Genomic DNA, 19,525 nt, shown 5'->3' on the forward strand with positions numbered 1-19,525 from the left:
ATTCGGAGTAGGTATTAAAATCCATGCAGAAGAAATAAAAACTTTGAGGTTCGCCGATGACATAGTAATTCTGTCAGAGCCAGCAAAGGACTTGGAAGAGCAGTTGAACGGAATGGATAGTGTCTTGAAAGGAGGATATAAGATGAACATCAACAAAAGCAAAACGAGGATAATGGAATGTAGTCGAATTAAGTCGGGTGATGCTGAGGGTATTAGATTAGGAAATGAGACACTTAAAGTAGTAAAGGAGTTTTGCTATTTGGGGAGCAAAATAACTGATGATGGTCGAAGTAGGGAGGATATAAAATGTAGACTGGCAATGGGAAGGAAAGCGTTTCTGAAGAAGAGAAATTTGTTAACATCGAGTATAGATTTAAGTGTCAGGAAGTCGTTTCTGAAAGTATTTGTATGGAGTGTAGCCATGTATGGAAGTGAAGAATGGACGATAAATATGTTGGACAAGAAGAGAATAGAAGCTTTCGAAATGTGGTGCTACAGAAGAATTCTGAAGATTAGGTGGGTAGATCACATAACTAATGAGGAGGTATTGAATAGAATTGGGGAGAAGAGGAGTTTGTGGCACAACTTGACAAGAAGAAGGGACCAGTTGGTTGGACATGTTCTGAGGCAGCTGTCCAAGCTACTCTATCCTGTGCAAGCTTCTTCATCTCCCAGTACCTACTGCAAACTACATCCTTCTGAATCTGCTTAGTGTATTCATCTCTTGGTCTCCCTCTACTATTTTTACCCTCCACGCTGCCCTCCAATACTAAATTTGTGATCCCTTGATGTCTCACAACATGTCCTACCAACCGATCCCTTCTTCTAGTCAAGTTGCGCCACAAACTCCTCTTCTCCCCAATTCTATTCAATATCTCCTCATTAGTTATGTGATTGATCCATCTAATCTTCAGCTTTCTTCTGTAGCACCACATTTCGAAAGCTTCTATACACTTCTTGTTTAAACTATTTATCATCCATGTTTCACTTCCATACATGGCTACACGCCATACAAATACTTTCAGAAACTACTTCCTGACATTTAAATCTATACTCGATGTTAACAAATTTCTCCTTGCCATTGCCAGTCTACATTTCATATCCACTCTACTTCATTACCGAACTATCAGTTTTATAAGTCATAGTTGCAAAACAATAACACGAATTCTTTACAGAAAAATGTAAAAACTGGTAGAAGCTGACCTCTGGGAAGATCAGTTTGGATTCTGGTGAAATATAGGAACACGCGAGGAAATACTGAACCTACGACGTATCTTAGAAGATGGGTTAACGTAAGGTAAGCCTACATTTATAGTGTTTTTAGACTTAGAGAAAGCTTTTGACAATGTTGACTATAATAGTCTCTTTGAAATTGTTAAGGTAGCAGGGGTAAAATACAGGGGTGAAAGGCTATTTATAACTTGTGCAGAAACTGGACCGCGGTTACAAGAGTCGAGGGGCATGAAAGGGAAGCAGTGGTTGAGAATAGAGTGGGACAGTGTTGTAGCCTATCCCCGATGTTATTCCATCTCAACACTGAGCAAGCAGTAAAGGAAACTAAAGACAATTTGGAGTAGGAGTTAAGGTTCAGAGAAAAGAAATAAAACTTTTGAGGTTTAGTGGCACGTTATAACGTTTCTATGTTCTTTCTCCTAAGGGCATGGAGTGACGATAGTTGGACAATATTTTAATAAATTTCTGAAAAGACTACAGAATGATAAGTTTAATGACTCATGTCCTCAAGTTATTCATTAAAATACTGCATTTCATAGTATAACGTAAATGTGAGGAGAATACAGGAGACTCTCAGTTTGAATTCAAAAGTGGTTTCGGGATTCGGCAGGCGTTACTCAGCTCTCAGGTATTTATTCAGCACTGTCGTGAAGTTGATGTCCGTTTTTTTGATTGCTTCATCGATTAAGAAAAAGCTTTATGCACTGTTCAGCATGAGAAATTGATGCATATCTTGGGCGAACTGGGAATGCATGGTTGTGTCATCCGATTGATTGGAAAGTGCTAGTGCGTGTGTCGTTGGTCAGCTACCAGGACATTATGAAATGCGTTCGCAGGGGGCGTATTCTCTCCTCATCACTTTTTAACATGTATTCTGAAAACATTTTCCGAGATGCTCTTCATGGAATGAATTACGGAGCAGTCTTAATGGAGTTATCAATAACATCAGACATGCTGATGTCTTGTCTTTCTTGCAACGAGGCTGGAAGACCTGGAAGAACTGTTAAACAATGTTACTGAAGAGAGCAATGCCATGGGCTTACGTTTATACGTTAAGAAGAAACCGAGATCAAGTTCAGGGCGCCCTTACACACGCTAATAAATATCTGGGGTGTCAAATAAACGATAACTAGGACTTCTCTCCAGAAATTCGCTGCAGAATTGAAGAAACCAGGAGTTCTTTCCAGAAAATGTAGAAAGTTCTGTCTAGCCGTGACATAAGTATTACACTTCGCACTCGACCACTTTGATGCTACTATGGAGTTGAGTCACCACAGTATTATGTAAGAAACTGGAGGCATTTGAAATTTGGGCGCATCGAAGGATGTTAAGGATACCACAGACAGATAAAGTCACGAATGTGGCAGTAACACAGCGTATGAAGAAAGATTTAGAAATTCTGAATACCATCAAGGGAAGAAAACTGGAATACTTTGGCATTATAATGCGCAACAACAAATACAACTTGTTGCAACTAACACTTCAAGGAAAAAGTGATGGCAGGGATGGTTCAGGACGTAGAAGATTATCCTGGCAAAAGAACTTAATCCAGTGGTTTGGAATGAGCAGAGACTCGCTGTTCAGAGAAGCCAAGCACAAACAACAGACAATGTTCATAGAGAAGAAGAAAACGGGGAGACAAAGTTTCGTTCCGCTTTTTAGAAATTTCAGGTACAGGTGCTTAATAGCTGGTGACCGTGGAAGACATCAAATTTCTACGACGAGGATGCATGAAAATTGGCCTCACGCTGCTATACGTTTTCTATCAATTAAGTGGTGAGTGGTACGTAACTGCATTTGGTAGTGCTGTGTGTGTATGTGCTTGGCGAGTCTGCGTGTCATTGGTGTGTGTGTGTGTGTGTGTGTGTAATTTCGAAGCTGACAGTACTACAACGGTTCGCATCTTTCGACAAGCTGTTTAAAGCCGAATTGTGTAACATTCTGAAACTGATCTCGTGCTGTATAGCAATATGAGGCAGGCGCTGGTATTGGTCGAGGCAGAAACCAAACAGCGGGGGCCTGCAGATCTCAGGTTTCCTGCGAGCGGATAAGGCAGGGAAACAACGTTGCTCCCGAATACGCAATCGCCGATACCTGCCCGGCCCACACTCCAAACGGAGGGGGGAAAAAAATCCGCATCTCCGACATCACGAACGCTGCGACATGTAAAACCCGATAACCACAGGCCTCTGGATAAGGGCATCTGAGGCTGGGCTGCTGAGAAATTCAGCCCTGAAGAGACTTCCCTAAAAGATAGGCCACGGACAGTATATTAATTACTTCAAGCAAACGCGGTACAAGTACTGCCTATTCAGATAAAAATACACATTTACAGCGCCGATCATGTATACATTGCAGAGTTTTCACTACGGCATACTGCTCCGCCTGAGGTACATCCATATCGTTGAAGACTCTAATCTATCTCCACAGACATTACTTCCAAGCCGAATATTATGATATATTTCATTGGGTGTTACAGGCACATATGGAAGTAGGATTCTACTTCTTTTATCAGCGTAATGCGAAGAATATATCCGTACAGTGTGTACGACTGTAACTAGTTCTTGCGAAGGGTGATGGCGTGTTTCTGTTGTTATGGATGATATGGAAATCACAGGAAGAGGTGAGGTGAAATTTGTTACGGGCACATAGCTTTTGTCTCCTGAATTACATGAAGTGGGTTGTCGAGTTTCACGTCCCCATTCCATTGACATACAGCTGTCAACAGTATCAAATGCTCGGCCTTCAGGAGATTCTGTACTGAAACAATCCATGACATAGGAACACAGTTTGATGACCCTTTCTCCCGTTGTGGACGGAATATTGCCGATGTAAACTTCTCTCATAATCAAGATAACAGTCGTTTCCCCGTTATGTTACACGATCAGAACCATGTATAGACAGGGTGCAATAAAGGCTGAACATGTCCTGCTCTCAGATACGTTCATTTGAATGAACTGAAATGAACGCCCTTAACGATTTACTAATACCGCTACAAAAGAAATATACAATCGGATAAAATTTGAAACTCTGTTAATCAAACCAGGCCCCAAAAGTCTCTCAATAATTTTTCTAATTAGTTACGGAAGTCCCCAAAAATCTACAAATACTGTTCAGTTTCATCATCAAACTATATTTACATTGCAATGAAGTGGAAACTGCACTATGTCGTTTTCTTCAGCATTACATATAGTGTATTTTCTGCTTATTTTTGGTTAATTTTTTACTCCAAATATTGACACGTGTCACCTCACTTTACTCCACCTAATATGAGTTACTGAATGCTGTTCGAAAAGTAACTCATTCCGTTTAAGAAACAATTCCCCAAATACCCCAATAGTAAAAAAGTGCGGGCGTTGAGCACACAGCACAATATTTTCCACTTTTCCTATTATCATTTGTCAAAATCGTTGTTGAAACATCGTGAAGAGTATAGGAAATATTAAAAAGAGTCCGTAACACGCGGAATAGTTTGCCAGCTCCACATTTAAAGCGAGCTGGTGCTCAAACCACGCTCGATTACAACATATAACGACGTGTTGTATGGTTCAACATTCAGGTTGAGGCCTAAAATGTTATCGATTAATACCGATAAACACCCTAACATGAAGGCACATCATTTACAAACGGAAACACTGAAAATATGAAGGAATGAGGCGTTTTGAATGACAGGTCTTACCTTTTCTCGAGAGAGCACCATCCGCAGTAAGGGTCCTTCGCCTCCAGGCACATGGAGCAGTTGCCGTAGCTCCCACAATGCTCCACTTTGATTTTCGTCACCTGAAACAAATCGAGGTTTCACTGTAGTTGCGGAATTTTAAACAGCACTTTCGCAGATATGCAGTATAATATTTACGCTTTAAGCAGCTGAAGTAAGACTCTCCGTAGTTGCAAGCAACGTACACTTTAGCCCTGATGGTAATGGCGACTAGGCAAGGCACGAATTCTACGATTTTTAAGTTTTCGGGAGACACCATCTTCTATCCATATACTACTGGCGAACAAAAGGTGAATATGGTGTCCCATCATGTTCATATTACACTACCATCCATCTGTAAGAGATGATGGGAGACTTAACTTGCACATCATTTCATTTCACGTAAATATTCCATTGGAGGCGTCATCATGGAAACACGTACACTCAGAAGCGCCCCTCGGCTCAGTCCTTGATCCGTTGCCGTACCCCATAATTACGAGGGCTGTTTTTTTTTTTTTTTTTTTTTTTTCAAACTCCGATCGGTCTGGAAATGTAAAGCACAGAGAAAAACAAAAACGTTTTATTTGCAACATTTAGCTATACCTTCCCGCTACTTCTCTACACAGTCGCCGCTCTGACTTCGACACTTGTCCTAGCGTGGTACCAACTTTCCAATAATCACGCCGTAGAAGTCAGCCACCTGTGATTTCCGCTAATTCCCTACATCGGGCTGCTGCTCGTTGTCAGTGACAAAATGCTGCCCTCATAGCCAGCAGTTCATGTGAGAAAATAGACGAAAATCAGAGGAAGCAAGTCCGGACAGTATGGTGAGTGAGCAAACACTTCCCATCGAAACCGCTGCAGGTGCGTCTTCGTTGCCCCTACAGTATTCGGTCGAGAATTGTCATGAAGGAGAAAATTCATGGCAGTTACGATATGTGGGCTGCAAGGAATCAAGTGAAACGTCTTAGTAGGACCTCACACTTGGCAGGAGACACTATTTTCTACGCATCTTTATACGCTAACTGTGCGCTCAGAACTGAGAAATGAAACGTGTCGCGATAGACGAAAATGAAACGTGTCGCGATAGACGAACATACTAGATACATTGCACAACACATCTGCGCAAAGCTTCACCGGGTTTTCAGTGCAGTTTTAATTTCGCGACGAAGATGAAGTTGATAAAAAAAAACAAATGGCCCTCCTATTCATTAATGATATCTCAGATGTGACACATTCTGTCCCCAAGAACAGTGCATTTTCCATGCTGTGCAGGAACGATGGCTTTTGTTCAGTGTCACGATGGGCATTAAACCCGTTTCTTAGACTAAATCCGAAGAAGCCGCAGGTAACATTCATTTCGCACTGGGGACCCACCATCTAACACATTCACGGAACAGTTCCCTCTGTACTCCTTGATAGTACCCAATTACTCTACGAAAAATTAGTGAAACATCTCAGCATAGTATTAGACGAGTATTCAATCTGGAAAGTATTAACTGTCACAACACACAGCAATTTCTCTCTTGCTTACATGCTTTTCAAAAATTTAGAAAAAGAATTACATATAAAATAAAACAATGGCTAATCCTGTCAGTAGTTCAGACGAGTATGTTCTGCTGTGATGTAGTTTAGTACACCACAAATAGCGAAACCTATAGACGACTCGAACGAGCCATCACTGCTTGAGTGAGATTTGTAGTATTCAGTTGTTTGACGATGTTAATCCTTCTTATGCTCGGTTAGGGTGGACGTGGTCGGATGGTGAACGTAATTTTCACACTTTTTATCTTCTTTTATACCTTAGTCACTGCTGGCCTCAGTTCCTCTCCTCGCATATCAAATGCGTATCGTGTTCCGTAACTGTAGTACTACATCTAATATGTTCGGCATCGATACTGTACCTATGCATAACAATAACTCTTTCTCCATCTCCTCCTCCGTTTCGGTCACAAGACTCTGGAACAATCTATACAGTAAACTACGTCAGACCCAAAATCTCACAGTTTTTCAGAGGAGATTGAAGTATAATCGGCATAGCTTCCCTCTCGTCATATTCCATCTGTCTTGCCTCTGTACAAGAGCGAATCCGTATTTTTGTCACATTGTCAACGTATTCCCAGCTTTCCCCACGCCTATATCTCCATCTATTAATGTTTTTTTTTATTTCTCTGTATCTTATCTGCTAACTTTACGCTATTATTTCTTGGTCTCCATCGAACCAGACGACTTCACCTCTAGATTTAATTTCCTTCTTTACTGCTGCAGAGTATTCCTGTTAGCATGTTGTTACTCACATTCGACAAGAACGTTATGTTCTGAGATAATCACTTAACACAATGCAATAAGATTTATATAACAATCACATCTACTATTATTATTGTTGATATCATTATGAACACGTATTTATCACTAGTCGAACGCTTCCCAAACGTCTAGGACTGCGTAATGTATCGGCAGATAATATGAGCAGATCCCAGCAAAGTAGCTTTTTGTAGTTAGCAATCCCAATAGATTTCAAGTGCCCACTAAGATCTTTCAATACTGCTCCCAGTGTGCTGGGAACCACTGGGACCACTTTCACTGGTTTGTGGCAGAGCCGCATTTAGTTCGTTTTTCGAAATCTCGCATCTGTTCTAGTTGTTTCTGGCCAATTCTGCTTTCGCCTGGGGTGGCAATTTCAATGATGCGCACTTTCCTTTCCTCCACAAACCTGATGTCTTTTGTATTGTGTTCCGGCATACGATTTGTCTGAAGTCCCGCAGTGATGTGGCATGATCGTTTTGGCCAGCTTTTTCTGACTTGTGATCCCGGTAGATGATAATTTTGGCACAAGCTGCAGCTCACGTACTATACATATTGTGATGTTAGCTCCACGGATGTCAGATAAAGTAAATAAATAAATAAATAAATAAATAAAGACTAGAATTCCACCATCAACCCGAACTGTATCAATGGCTCCACGCGTTTTGCCACCTAGTAGTGCCTTCCTTCGCTATTCGCATTCGGGACAACGACGTCTGGCCATCCTGACTTACGTTTCCCATAATTACCTTCAATCGCTCCAGGCAAATGCCGGAACGATTCCTCTGAAAGGCCACGGCTGATTTCCTTTCCCATCCTTGAAACAAAATGAGATTGTGTTCCCGCTCTCGATGTCGACTAGACGTTAAACCATAATCTTCCTTCCTTCGTTATTTGCGATCAGTCCAGACGATCTTTTTTCACACATGAAGTGTCCACTTTACAGACTCTTTTGCTTGTAACTGTTATTGTACGCCAAATCCATACCTGTTACAGACATGTACGTACGTATGTATATACGTATGTTCCACATCACCTAAATTACCAGCCGCTGTGACCCAGCGGTTCTAGGCGATTCAGTCTGGAACCGCCTGACCGCTACGGTCGCAGGTTCAAATCCTGCCTCGGGCACGGATGCGTGTGATGTCTTTAGGTTGGTTAGGTTTAAGTAGTTCTAAGTTCTAGGGGACTGATGACCTCTTTTGATCACATAGTGTGTATGTGACTTGTACGTTTGCGTACAAAGGCGATGGTAAATAGCTCCTCCTAAACCCCTGGATCGATTTCATCCTAATTTGGTACACATATTACTTACTATCTGTAAAGAAATACTGTGGCGGTAAGAACCACCTATCTGCTATAGGCGTGGAGGTGATATCGTGGAGAGAGAGAAGAAGGAACGAGGAGATCGACAGAGGAAGAGTGGTGGAGGAGATGGACAGAGAGAGAGGGAGAGGAGATGGACAGAGGGAGGGGGGACGAGGAGATAAAAGGAATGAGTAGAAGATGAAGAGGCAGGAGGAGTATTCAATCTGGAAGGACTGAGGAAGGAACAGATGGACAGAGGGGGGGGGGGGGGGGTAGGAGCAGATGGACTAAAAGAGAGGCAGGAGGAGACATATAGAGAGTGGGTGGTGGAAGAGATGGACAGAGAGAGGGAGCAGAAGGAGGTGGACAGAGGACAGATCGGAGGGCGGAGGAAATGGACAAAGAGAGGGCAAGGAGGAGATCGGTTAATACAATTGTAATAAATACATACCCGGACAACCCGCCGGGTACTCAGCTATTTTTAATACACAGTAAGAGCTATAGTGATTTATACCTTTCCCTACGGCACTCTCGAGCTCAGTGAATCCTTAGTGCGTCTGTAAAACTCTGTCTAGCGTGTATGCATTCTGCTTCACAGAAAAACATCAGTGCCATTCCAAGTCTGGTTAACTATCCTGCATGCACGCATTTTGTCCAGCAGGCATATTCTAGGTAACCCAAGCACTTTACTCGTAACGGTCCTTATAAACACGGCCGCCCGCGAGGGCTGTTCCCACGTGGTCTCTCCTGACTTCCCGGTAGTCCGCTCGCGGCCACCTCAGCTGCGTCTTCTCCACAAGTCTTCTCCGTACTACACTCTTGGCCAGTTGCTCGGTCTTTTCTGGCGCGCTCCTTCTTGAAACTGGCTCCGCTCTTTGGCTGTAGTGCCGCTCGCAATTACTACCGCGAAATGAAAACTCACACAGAAGTACAGCGCCTAATTAAGACCCTGAATACTTACGTGCAAGCTGGCCAAGATATTTTGTAGCATTCACCGAGGCCGTAATATTTATCATTCAGAAGACATGAAAGAAAAAATTTAAAACGTTGAAATGATACGCACAATAATAGCTCAGAAAGTGGACGGGCTTTCTGGAATATAAAGGTGCGCCGGAAGTCGGACAGAATTGAGGAACGCGTCAGCCGGCCGTGTATGCATTTTAAACGGTCTTCCACACTCACTCGTCTGAATACCAAACTAGTTCGCCGAGCTGCTTCGAATTCAGACCTTACAAACGTAATTACGAATATAAAGACTCGTACAAAACCAGTACGATTAAAAGCGGGCGATTAAGGCTAGGAGCCGGGAGCCACAAAATACTGGCGTATACTCTTCAGACAGCTAACTGTACCAAAAAATTAACGAATTCATACCACTGAGATCTAGGAAATTGCTGAATCTGGGTATCAAATTCCAAGTGAATATCGTGTTTGGCTGCACAGTGCTATTTTTGACACGCTGTTCCGGTAAACCGTTTCTTTCTAGCTAGAACAAGGTCGGCAGTCACACTTAATGAAAACTTGCTAGCAGTCTAAACATAATTCATGAAAAATGTTCTTAATGATACACGCTATGAGGTTTAATAATTTATATCCTCTTTCTCTACATTGGACCAAACCGCAGAAATGTGTGACCCGTACAGGCTGTCGATTCTTTCCTAAAATGAAATATAGAAATATTCACATAGGGCTATTAGAGACCACTTTAAGCAAAATTTATACGTTATTGGACGCCTTCTTTGCTGGTTATAACAGCAGAATTATTTTCGAAGGTGCCCAATTTTGAGATGCTTTATCGCTTTATTCTGATGTTTGCAAATCACACAATGCATTCTTTCACGTTTAAGTCATTGGTAATTTTTGTTTTATGGGCATTAGGCAGTACTCCAAGGCACATTTCTCTGCCTATCGTATAAACAGGTTCGTATACCAAGCTTGTTTGAAAATGTAACAGCCTTCTAAGTCGTTACAGCCCCTGATTATGTCCCCAGTATTGGGGGACGAAACATTAGGCAGAAGAATGTGCCTTGGACCACAGCCTAATACCATAAAACAAAAATCACCAATCTTTTCAGACTTTTTTGCAACCATTTTCTGAATTTTAGCCTCCAATGGCCGATTTTTTTAAAAGAAAAGTATCTCGCTTTTCATTCATTAAATGAAGGTTCTAGTCGGCTTTAGGTCTTCACTACCCATCTGTTTAGCCATACCTTCATTATTCTGATGCAGTTTCTCTCTTTCTCCCAATATTCAGTGACCACATAAATTTTTTGCGTTCACTGCTTTGCAAAGGACCTTTCCTCAATCGTCTCTGTCTCTCCTAATCCTCTCTGTTCCATTCTTAATACGGTTTCACTTCAAAACAGACAACGTTTTTGGGCTCCTCGCCTCAATCGGTAAAAATGGCACGCTTATAGGATCATTTTGTTCTACCTCTGCCCGTCCGTCTTTTATGACCCCTTCTTCTAAGAAAAAGGTAGAGATGTCAAGTTGAAATTCAAGACAAATACTAAGGTCAACGGTCCCTTGGTAGTTTAAAATATTTAAGCTTCCAAGTCAATGCAGTCAAAAGATACAGCCATTAATACCACATATTTTTATACTAGCAAACTCACTCATCGAAACCCATAGGGTACTTCCCGCTGACCTACAATCGTAGAATTTGGCAAGAAGCAAGGTTTCACGTCACAAGTAAAAGAAAAAATCCGAAAATTGTTAATTTGTAATTATATCACATAAAAAATATTTTTTGTCATTTGTTGTCCGCTTATCTGTGTGTTCCGTCTCTCACTGAATATAGAGACAGAGGTGTTTTCAAAAATCACATTTTGTGGAAAATACGTGCGAAGTAAATGTAAGAGTGAAATTGCATAAAAAACAGTGTGAAAACAGCATACTCAACAGCAGTAGAAAGAGAGATCCACCAGAGATACACAACAGGACAGAAAATATGACATGCTGCTAAAACGACAAAAAAAAGGTGGAAAAACCGATCTATAAAAATGCAATTTCACTAGCAATTTAATTTTCAGAAATAAATTTGAGCCACAGAAGATGTCACATAGGTGCCGAAACCTGTCTGGGATAATAAAAAGAAACAGTGTTTTGCATAAGCCGGATTTCAAAAAACCCACATTCTAAAACGCCAACACGAAAAAACATCAAGAGGAACTTCCAACACGAGAAAGACGTTTCTCTTCACTTAATACCGGTTCTAGAAACTTTTTACGTTGTTCAGCTTCTCTGTATCGCCCTCTCGTGTGTCAAACAAACCTCTGCCTGTTCGTGCTGTTCTTCTTGGTGTAGGTTCAGCGTCCCCTGTTACACCAATTTGGTATGAGTTTACCTGAGTAATATTCTAGGGTAGGTCACACCAGGCTTTTTTTTTTTTTTCTTTCTTAAGCAGTCTCATTTGTAGACAGACTGCGTTTCATCAACATCTCACCAATGAAATGAATTCGGTTACCTGTTTTACCGACGGCTGAGCATATGTGATCGTTCCATTTCATAACCACACAAATTGTTACACGCAGTATTTGTATGGGTTAACTGATTTCCTTTGCGACTCATGATATTCTGTAGTCAGAGGATACTACTTTTCTGCATTTCGTGAAACGCAAAAGTTTACCTGTGTGTGCAGTTAAAGCAAGTTGGCGATTTTTGCACCACTTAGAAAACTTATCAAGATTTGAGTGGATACTTTTGCCGCTTGTTTCAGACGTTTGTGAATTCTGTATCAGCCATCTTTGGCTGTTCACTATCCGAAGTTATTAGCAAATTTTGTCCATACTTGGTCTGGCGCTACTTTGATGTTTATTGTGGACTTTTTAATCACTGAAATCTAGACTTATTCAGAAGTGTATCATAATTGTTATTTACTTTGATTTTCTGGTGCAGGTTTTTGAATCTCATCTAACAGCGTCGCGATATGAGTGTTACATATTATTAACTTAACTACGTGGGGAACAGAGTTTGAAGCCCACACCGATCGTAGACATGAATCGCTGCAGGCGAAAGGCAACCGCCGCAAATTTTTTTGTTTTTTATTTTTTTGTTTTTGCTTTTAATTTTTCGTTAAATTGTTTCGTGGCCACAAGTTTATTGCCTAAAGGGACATCGTGGTGGCAGATATTTGCAGGAATGCGGAAAATTGTAAACCGACTTCGAAATTCGTGTTTTCGCTAGTGGTTTCAGATTAATTACGAGGAATACCGAGCGGCAGTTTTACCTGCAGCAATACAACAAAAATTGCTCCGTACTGCAGGCCGGTGCTTCGTATCGATATGGTTTAATTTCGGCGGTCGGTTGGGCGTGTTCGATAATGACAGTTAGCAGAAATGACCTGCCCACTGGAATGTTTTGAAGTACACATTGATTAAATTAAAACAGCGACCATTCACATTGCTTTGTATTATCTTGTTGTTTCATTATGGGCTGATCTGATGCGTCTTCAGTTGGCAACTCTTCCGCAACTCTATTACAAAAAAAGAAAGAAAAATACAACATTGGTTATGCTTTTATCATCTCGTTCGTTCTTAGAGGAGAGTCTTGTACCTAGAGGATAGTGTAGCTAAGAACACATGTTTCTTGGTCGGTATATCAATCTAGTGACCTATTTTAGAATCACGTGAAGGATCGCACACTGGAGACCGCCAGAAGCAATTTACGCCGTTGTCTACTTTTTGATTATTATGAAGCATGAGGTTGCATTTTGTGCAACATTTGTAAATATTTCAGTTCGGCACATTTGTGTTTTGTATAAAAGCCGGCCGAGTTGGCCGAGCGGTTCTAGGCGCTACAGTCTGAAACCGCGCGACCGCTACGGCCGCAGGCTCGAATCCTGCCACGGGCATGAATGTGCGTGATGTCCTTAGGTTAGTTAGGTTTAATTAGTTCTAAGTTCTAGGGGACTGATGACCTCAGAAGTTAAGTCTCATAGGGCTCAGAGCCATTTGAACCATTTTTTTGTATAAAATATTAAAGCAATTTGGACGGCTAAGCCACATTTCGTCGATCGTGCACCTTCTTGTATTTTGAAACGCAAGGTCTTCTGTCAGAGAACATGTGATATTTGCAAATCAGCAGAATTTGTTTAATATCTTAACAATTTTATCTTTTTTGCGTATGAAAATTTGTGTTAGTTTTCTACAGCTTCTGTTTCAAAATGTGTTTAATTTGCAACTGATTTTTGATTGGACATCCACTTAATTTGTTTTAGCTTACTGATTATTGGTTTGTAGTAGAGAGCGAGCTGGTGGTGGCTCCATAATGGTGTGGGCTGTGTTTACGTGAAATGGACTGGGTCCTCTGGTTGAACTGAAACGACCACTGACTGGAAATGGTTATTTGTAGCCTTTCATGGACCATGTTCCCAAACAGCGATGGAATTGTTATGGATGACTATGCACCTGGTTGCCGGACCACAATTGTTCTGGACGATTCGTACGAATGATTTGGCTACACAATTCGCCCGACGTGAATCCCATCGAGACTAAAATCCTGTTCCAGCAACACTTTCGCCATTATGGACGGCTATAGAAGCAGCATGGCTCAATATTTCTGTAGGGAATTTCCAACGACTTGTTGAGTCCGTGCCACGTCGGGTTGCTGCATTGCACTGGGTAAAAGGAGATCATACACGATGTTAGGAGGTATCCAGGTATACACCTGAGTGTATACCATCGTTATCTGTTTTTACTTCCAAAATAATCCGGTTGTATTAAAATCCGTTAACGCGCCAGTGGTAAGCTAACACCTTAGCACCCATTGGCTCAAGTACAAGCTGGAAGAGCAAAATATTAATTTCTCATTTACAAAGTGGCTCTCTTTAAACTAGCTACGAAACCTGTGTCCGCGGATGTACTGCGAATTCGCTTCACGCTGGAGAGGATTTCGGTTCCAGCAATTTTCTGCGTAAATTCCGTTTCTGCCGATGGCCGATGCCCCGGAGCGCTGTTGGCGTAGAGACGTGCTAGCGACGCCAACGACGCGGAAAACGCGCTTAGGGCAGAAAGGCGTGCTTCTGCTAACGAAGTCTTAATTGCGTGTGACGCGGCGCTGCTGTGCGCGAGAGCCGATCGGCCGAAATTCGCGGGACTCGGCCTCGCAGACAACGACCGCGGACGGCACAAAGACGCAAAGCATTGCCATCTGCTTCCGTCCGGATACCAAAATAGCAATTAACTCGCAATAACTGAATTCTGAAACAGAGTCGATTAAGGTCGCATGAGAGCTCTGCTTCGTAATTCAGACGTCGCTTTGACTGCAATAACATTCCAATAATTAGAAGAGGAAGGGGGAATGAGAGTGCGCGGCAAATCTCTGAGAGGTGGGAGTGCCCGTGCCAATGTCGATTACGCGGTCACCAGCCGGATCCGTCGCTTTGTGTTAGTAGTTTGTTAAACACTATTTCGAAAATCCCGTTAAATGACTGGGCCTGGTACAAGGAAACTCACTCTCGGGCTCGTACGTTGCGGCCGTCCCTCCCTGCACGCGTAAAGTCGATACTCGTATTTTCACTGGGATGCAAACTCACAGGATAAAACATTAGTTACCCCCTTTAAAGAGCACACTGCTCACTTTGGAACTTTGTAAATGGTGTAAACTGGAACCAGCCGGTTACGTGTGTAGTGTTTCACGAAAAAACACTTACGACATGCGTGTCAGTACCGTAGTGGAGCCTAGCAATACTAGATTTTCTTCTGCGGGAGGTGGAGTGGATACTACAACACAAAATATTGGAACCCGTTATTAAAACTTGAACAATATGAAGGACTTAGTACGGAAACAATCCATATCCATGGCAATAGTCTGAGTGTTTGTTATTGTCGCTGAACACTTTATCACATAAATTCTGATCTACATCTACATGATTCATCAACAATTCACAATTAAGAGCCTGGCAGAGGATTCATCGAACCATCTTCAATCTTTCCGTGTGAGCTCTGATTTTCTTATGTTCAAATGTGTGTGAAATCTTATGGGACTTAACTGCTAAGGTCATCAGTCCCTAAGCTTACACACTACTTAACCTAAATTACCCTAAGGACAAAGACACACACCCATGCCCGAGGGAGGACTCGAACCTCCGCCGGGACCAGCCGCACAGTCTCTGATTTTCTTATTTTATTATGATGATCGTTCCTTCTTATGTAGGTGGGTGTCAACACAATGTATTCACACACTGAGGACAAAGTTGGTGACTGAATTTTCATGAGAATATCCTGCCTCAACAAAAAACAGCTTTGTTTTAATGTCTGCCGCCCCAATTCGCATATCATATCCGTGGCACTCTCTCCCCTATTTCGCTATAAAACAAAACGAGCTGCACTTCTCTGAACTCTTTCGATGTCTTGTGTCGATTTTATCTGACGCGGATCCGTCACCACACAACAGTCCTCCAGAAGACGACGGACAACCGTAGTATAAGCAGTCTCTTTAGTAGACCTGTTGCATTTTCTAAGTGTTCTGCCAATTAATCACAGCCGTTGGTTTGCGTTCCCCACAACACTGTCTGTGTGATCGTTCCTGTTTAAGTTACTCGTGACTGCAGTCAGCAAGTATTTAGTTGAATTTACAGCCTTTGGATTTGTGTGCTTTATCCTGTAAATGATTCCTTTAAACGTTTCATTATTGGGAATCAATTTAGAATGATAATCTCTTCTCTCAATGTACAACTGACTCTTAACTTTGATATGGGCCACTCGTAGACTTGCACTCTACCAAAAGTACGGTTCGGTAGTTTTGGTACAGTATATAAATGAGTAAGTAAATTGTAGAACTACGTAAAGAGACATAAATGCGTGTGTAAGAGAGAACAGCGCATCATTCAGCGTTAGTCCACAGTGTATATTATATCCTTACAGAATATAAATTGCTTTTCATAAGTGATAAAAATTAGTTGATCACGTAACTTCTGCAATTTTATGTAACTTAAGCAACTACTTTTGATGTAAATACAGTTTACATCCACAAATATATATATATATGATTCACGAAGATACGCAAATATTTTAATGCGTTTTTCTGCAAGTAAAACTAAAGAAATAAGTTTATACACACATAGGTCCGCAAATGTTTAGTTACGGAGTTACGGCTAGTAAAAGGTTTTGCCTGAAATTTAGCAACTTCGCTATATGAAGCCATCGAAAAACAGTACGAGGTTAAATAAAGCACGATTTTCATTTAGTTTGTTGTTATTGATCTGGTGAATGTAATAAAACATGTCCCAGACGTGTATCTCCAATAGTTTTCCAGAACACCCAGAGAAGCAAAGACTATTATACACGTAAATTACACGTAAATTTGTTTACTTTCCATTAAGAATGCAGAAATGTTTATGTCATTGTTGGCATTGTAGCTGTACCATCACATTTACCATAAATAAGCACCAAATCGGCGTATTCCTCTGTCGTAAATTTGAAAGACATCCCTATTTCACAACCAATCTACAAAGTACAACAGTTACTATGTGGTTTCACTTAAATACAGTGTTGTTATTATGTTCTTTCACTTAACGATACAGATAACTAACTTGTTTCAAGGTTAGGAAACGACTGAAACAACTCACTAACGGTTACCAACAATGACATAAATGTTTCTACATTCTTGGAAGGTACACAAATTTACTTGTACAATAATCTCTGCTTCTCTTGATGTTCTGGAAAACTACTGCAGATACACGTCCGGGACATGCTTTAGTAGATTCACCAGACCAGTAACAACAAATTAAATGGAAATCGTGCTTTACTTTAACTTCGTACTGTTTTGCGATGGCTTCATATTAGCGAAGTCGCTAAATTTCAGGCAAAATCTTTTATTAGCCGCAGTTCCATAACTAAACATTTGCGGACCTATGTTCATATAAACTTTTTTCTTTATAATTATTGTTATTTTGTACTCAATAGAACGTTCTTCATCATGATCAAAGGTAAGAAGTTCCTGTTATTATTAAGAAATGAGAAAGCTATTTACGAATAATAGAAACTTGTTTTATAATGTTCGAGGAAGTTTTCAAGCGATATTTCATATATTTTTGTTTTGCTTTTTTTTATTTTTTGTTGAGAAAATTGCGTTCTATAGCGCTACATGATAAATCTGTACAGTTTTCTTTACTTTTATTACAGCATCCCTTGTTTCACGTTACAAATCAACAATTTTTAAATAAAACCTGAATTAAACATTGAAAATTTAAATTTTGTCATGACATTGTTTACTTTTACATAAGAGACAGGAGGATAACTATGTAAAACAAATATGTTCCACAGATTACGCGGCCCTTAATGTCTCCTCACTTACTTTCTAGACGGTTCACCGCTTCGAGTTCCTAGGGAACATACAGTAGCAAGCCAGACATCACATACGTAAACAAAGCGAACGCTATATGGTAACGTCTGATAAGTACGCAACACTTCTGAAGTACAGGTAACGCGGGAACGACCTTAACTGACCAAATATACTAGGAAAACTACCCTACTCTACTCTTTCTTATGACAGTCTACGGCAGTGCAGCGTAGTTTCACAGCTCTAGCCACTCACTCACTCAGATGTATATCGCAATAAGATGGGTCGATGTCAAGACGTGACGGAATCTCCGAAAGTAGCTATCGTGTTTGGACGTGCCCACGACCACGCTGCGTATTTAGTTGCCCATTTGTTGGTGTATCAACATTGACTGTACGACATTTCTACGAAAACTGGCGTACTAGACGCAACCATCACTTCGTACGAACAGTGGCTGTAAAAAGACCCTAACCTACGCTAACCTAACCCTTTTGCTAAGAATCACCAAGGCAGCTGCCATAAGAAGTTTAAGGAGACCTTGGAAAACCTAAATCTTGATGGTATTGATGGCCGCTCTGGAATTAAATCCTCACATATCCTTCGAATACAGCAGGAACGTGGCATGTTTTGCCATTTGAGCTGCTTGTTGAGGCGCTAGAGATTCGCTAAGAGGTTTGATCCGTAATGTGAGGGTTTCAGTCGCGTTTTGACACAGGCGTCATCGGAGATACTTGCGCTCAAGTGCGAGTTTTTAGTGGAGGTAAGTCATTCGTGGTGACGAATTTGTTCACGGAAGGTTCTTCAGACACAATGATGCTGCCAAATTACGAAGTGCGCTCAATAAGTAATGCAACACATGTTTTTCACGGCCAATTTCGGTTGTAAAAAAGGGGAATTTGTTATGGGACACCGTGGAATAATCCCGCTTCAGCCCCTATAGTCCCAACAATTTCAAATGGCTCTGAGCACTATGCGACTTAACTTCTGAGGTCATCAGTTGCCTAGAACTTAGAACTAATTAAACCTAACTAACCTAAGGACATCATACACATCCATGCATGAGGCAGGATTCGAACCTGCGACCGTAGCAGTCGCTCGGCTCCAGACTGTAGCGCCTAGAACCGCACGGCCACTCCGGCCGGCCACCAATTTCGGATAGGTGGTGGCGATATATGTAGTCTTCGAAATGGCGTCTGTAACTGAGGTGGGTTCCAACCAAAGAGCTGTCATTGAGTTTCTTTTGGTAGAAAACCAGAGCATCGCACATATTCATAGCCGCTTGCAGAATGTAGACGGGGGCCTGACAGTGAAAAAAAAAACACGATGAGTTGTTGAGCGAGGCGTTTGTCATCATCGCAACAAGGTCGCGTAGACCTGTCTGATCTCCCGCGTGCCGGCCATTCGCACACGGCTGTGACTCCTGCAATGTTCGAACGTGCGGACACTCTCATCGAGGTGATCGATGGTTCACAATGAAACGGCGCGCTGCTCAGCTGGCCGTCTCATTTGGTAATGCTGACATATTCGTCCATCAGTTGGGTTACTCAAATATAGGGGCCCGCTGGGTTCCACGCCGCTTCGCAGAAGACGGTAAAGAGCAGCGAATGACTATCTGCGCGGAACTCTTTGCGCGTTACAAAGCTGATCGTGACAATTTTTTGGCGAACATTGTCACAGGCGATGAGATATGGGTTCATCACT

At 41.6% G+C, this 19,525-nt stretch overlaps 1 protein-coding gene across 1 annotated transcript in view; it reads right to left on the reverse strand.

Moving 5' to 3' along the window:
- The window catches only part of LOC124556296 (plexin-B), a 973,640-nt gene that overhangs the window by 291,037 nt on the left and 663,078 nt on the right, over positions 1 to 19,525 (reverse strand). The window contains exon 4 of the mRNA XM_047130271.1: positions 4,913 to 5,013. Coding sequence (XP_046986227.1) covers positions 4,913 to 5,013 — 101 coding nt within the window. The remainder of the gene's footprint in view (positions 1 to 4,912; positions 5,014 to 19,525) is intronic.

The sequence above is a fragment of the Schistocerca americana genome, chromosome X (assembly GCF_021461395.2).
Source record: "Schistocerca americana isolate TAMUIC-IGC-003095 chromosome X, iqSchAmer2.1, whole genome shotgun sequence".
NCBI classification, from domain to species: Eukaryota; Metazoa; Arthropoda; class Insecta; order Orthoptera; family Acrididae; genus Schistocerca; species Schistocerca americana.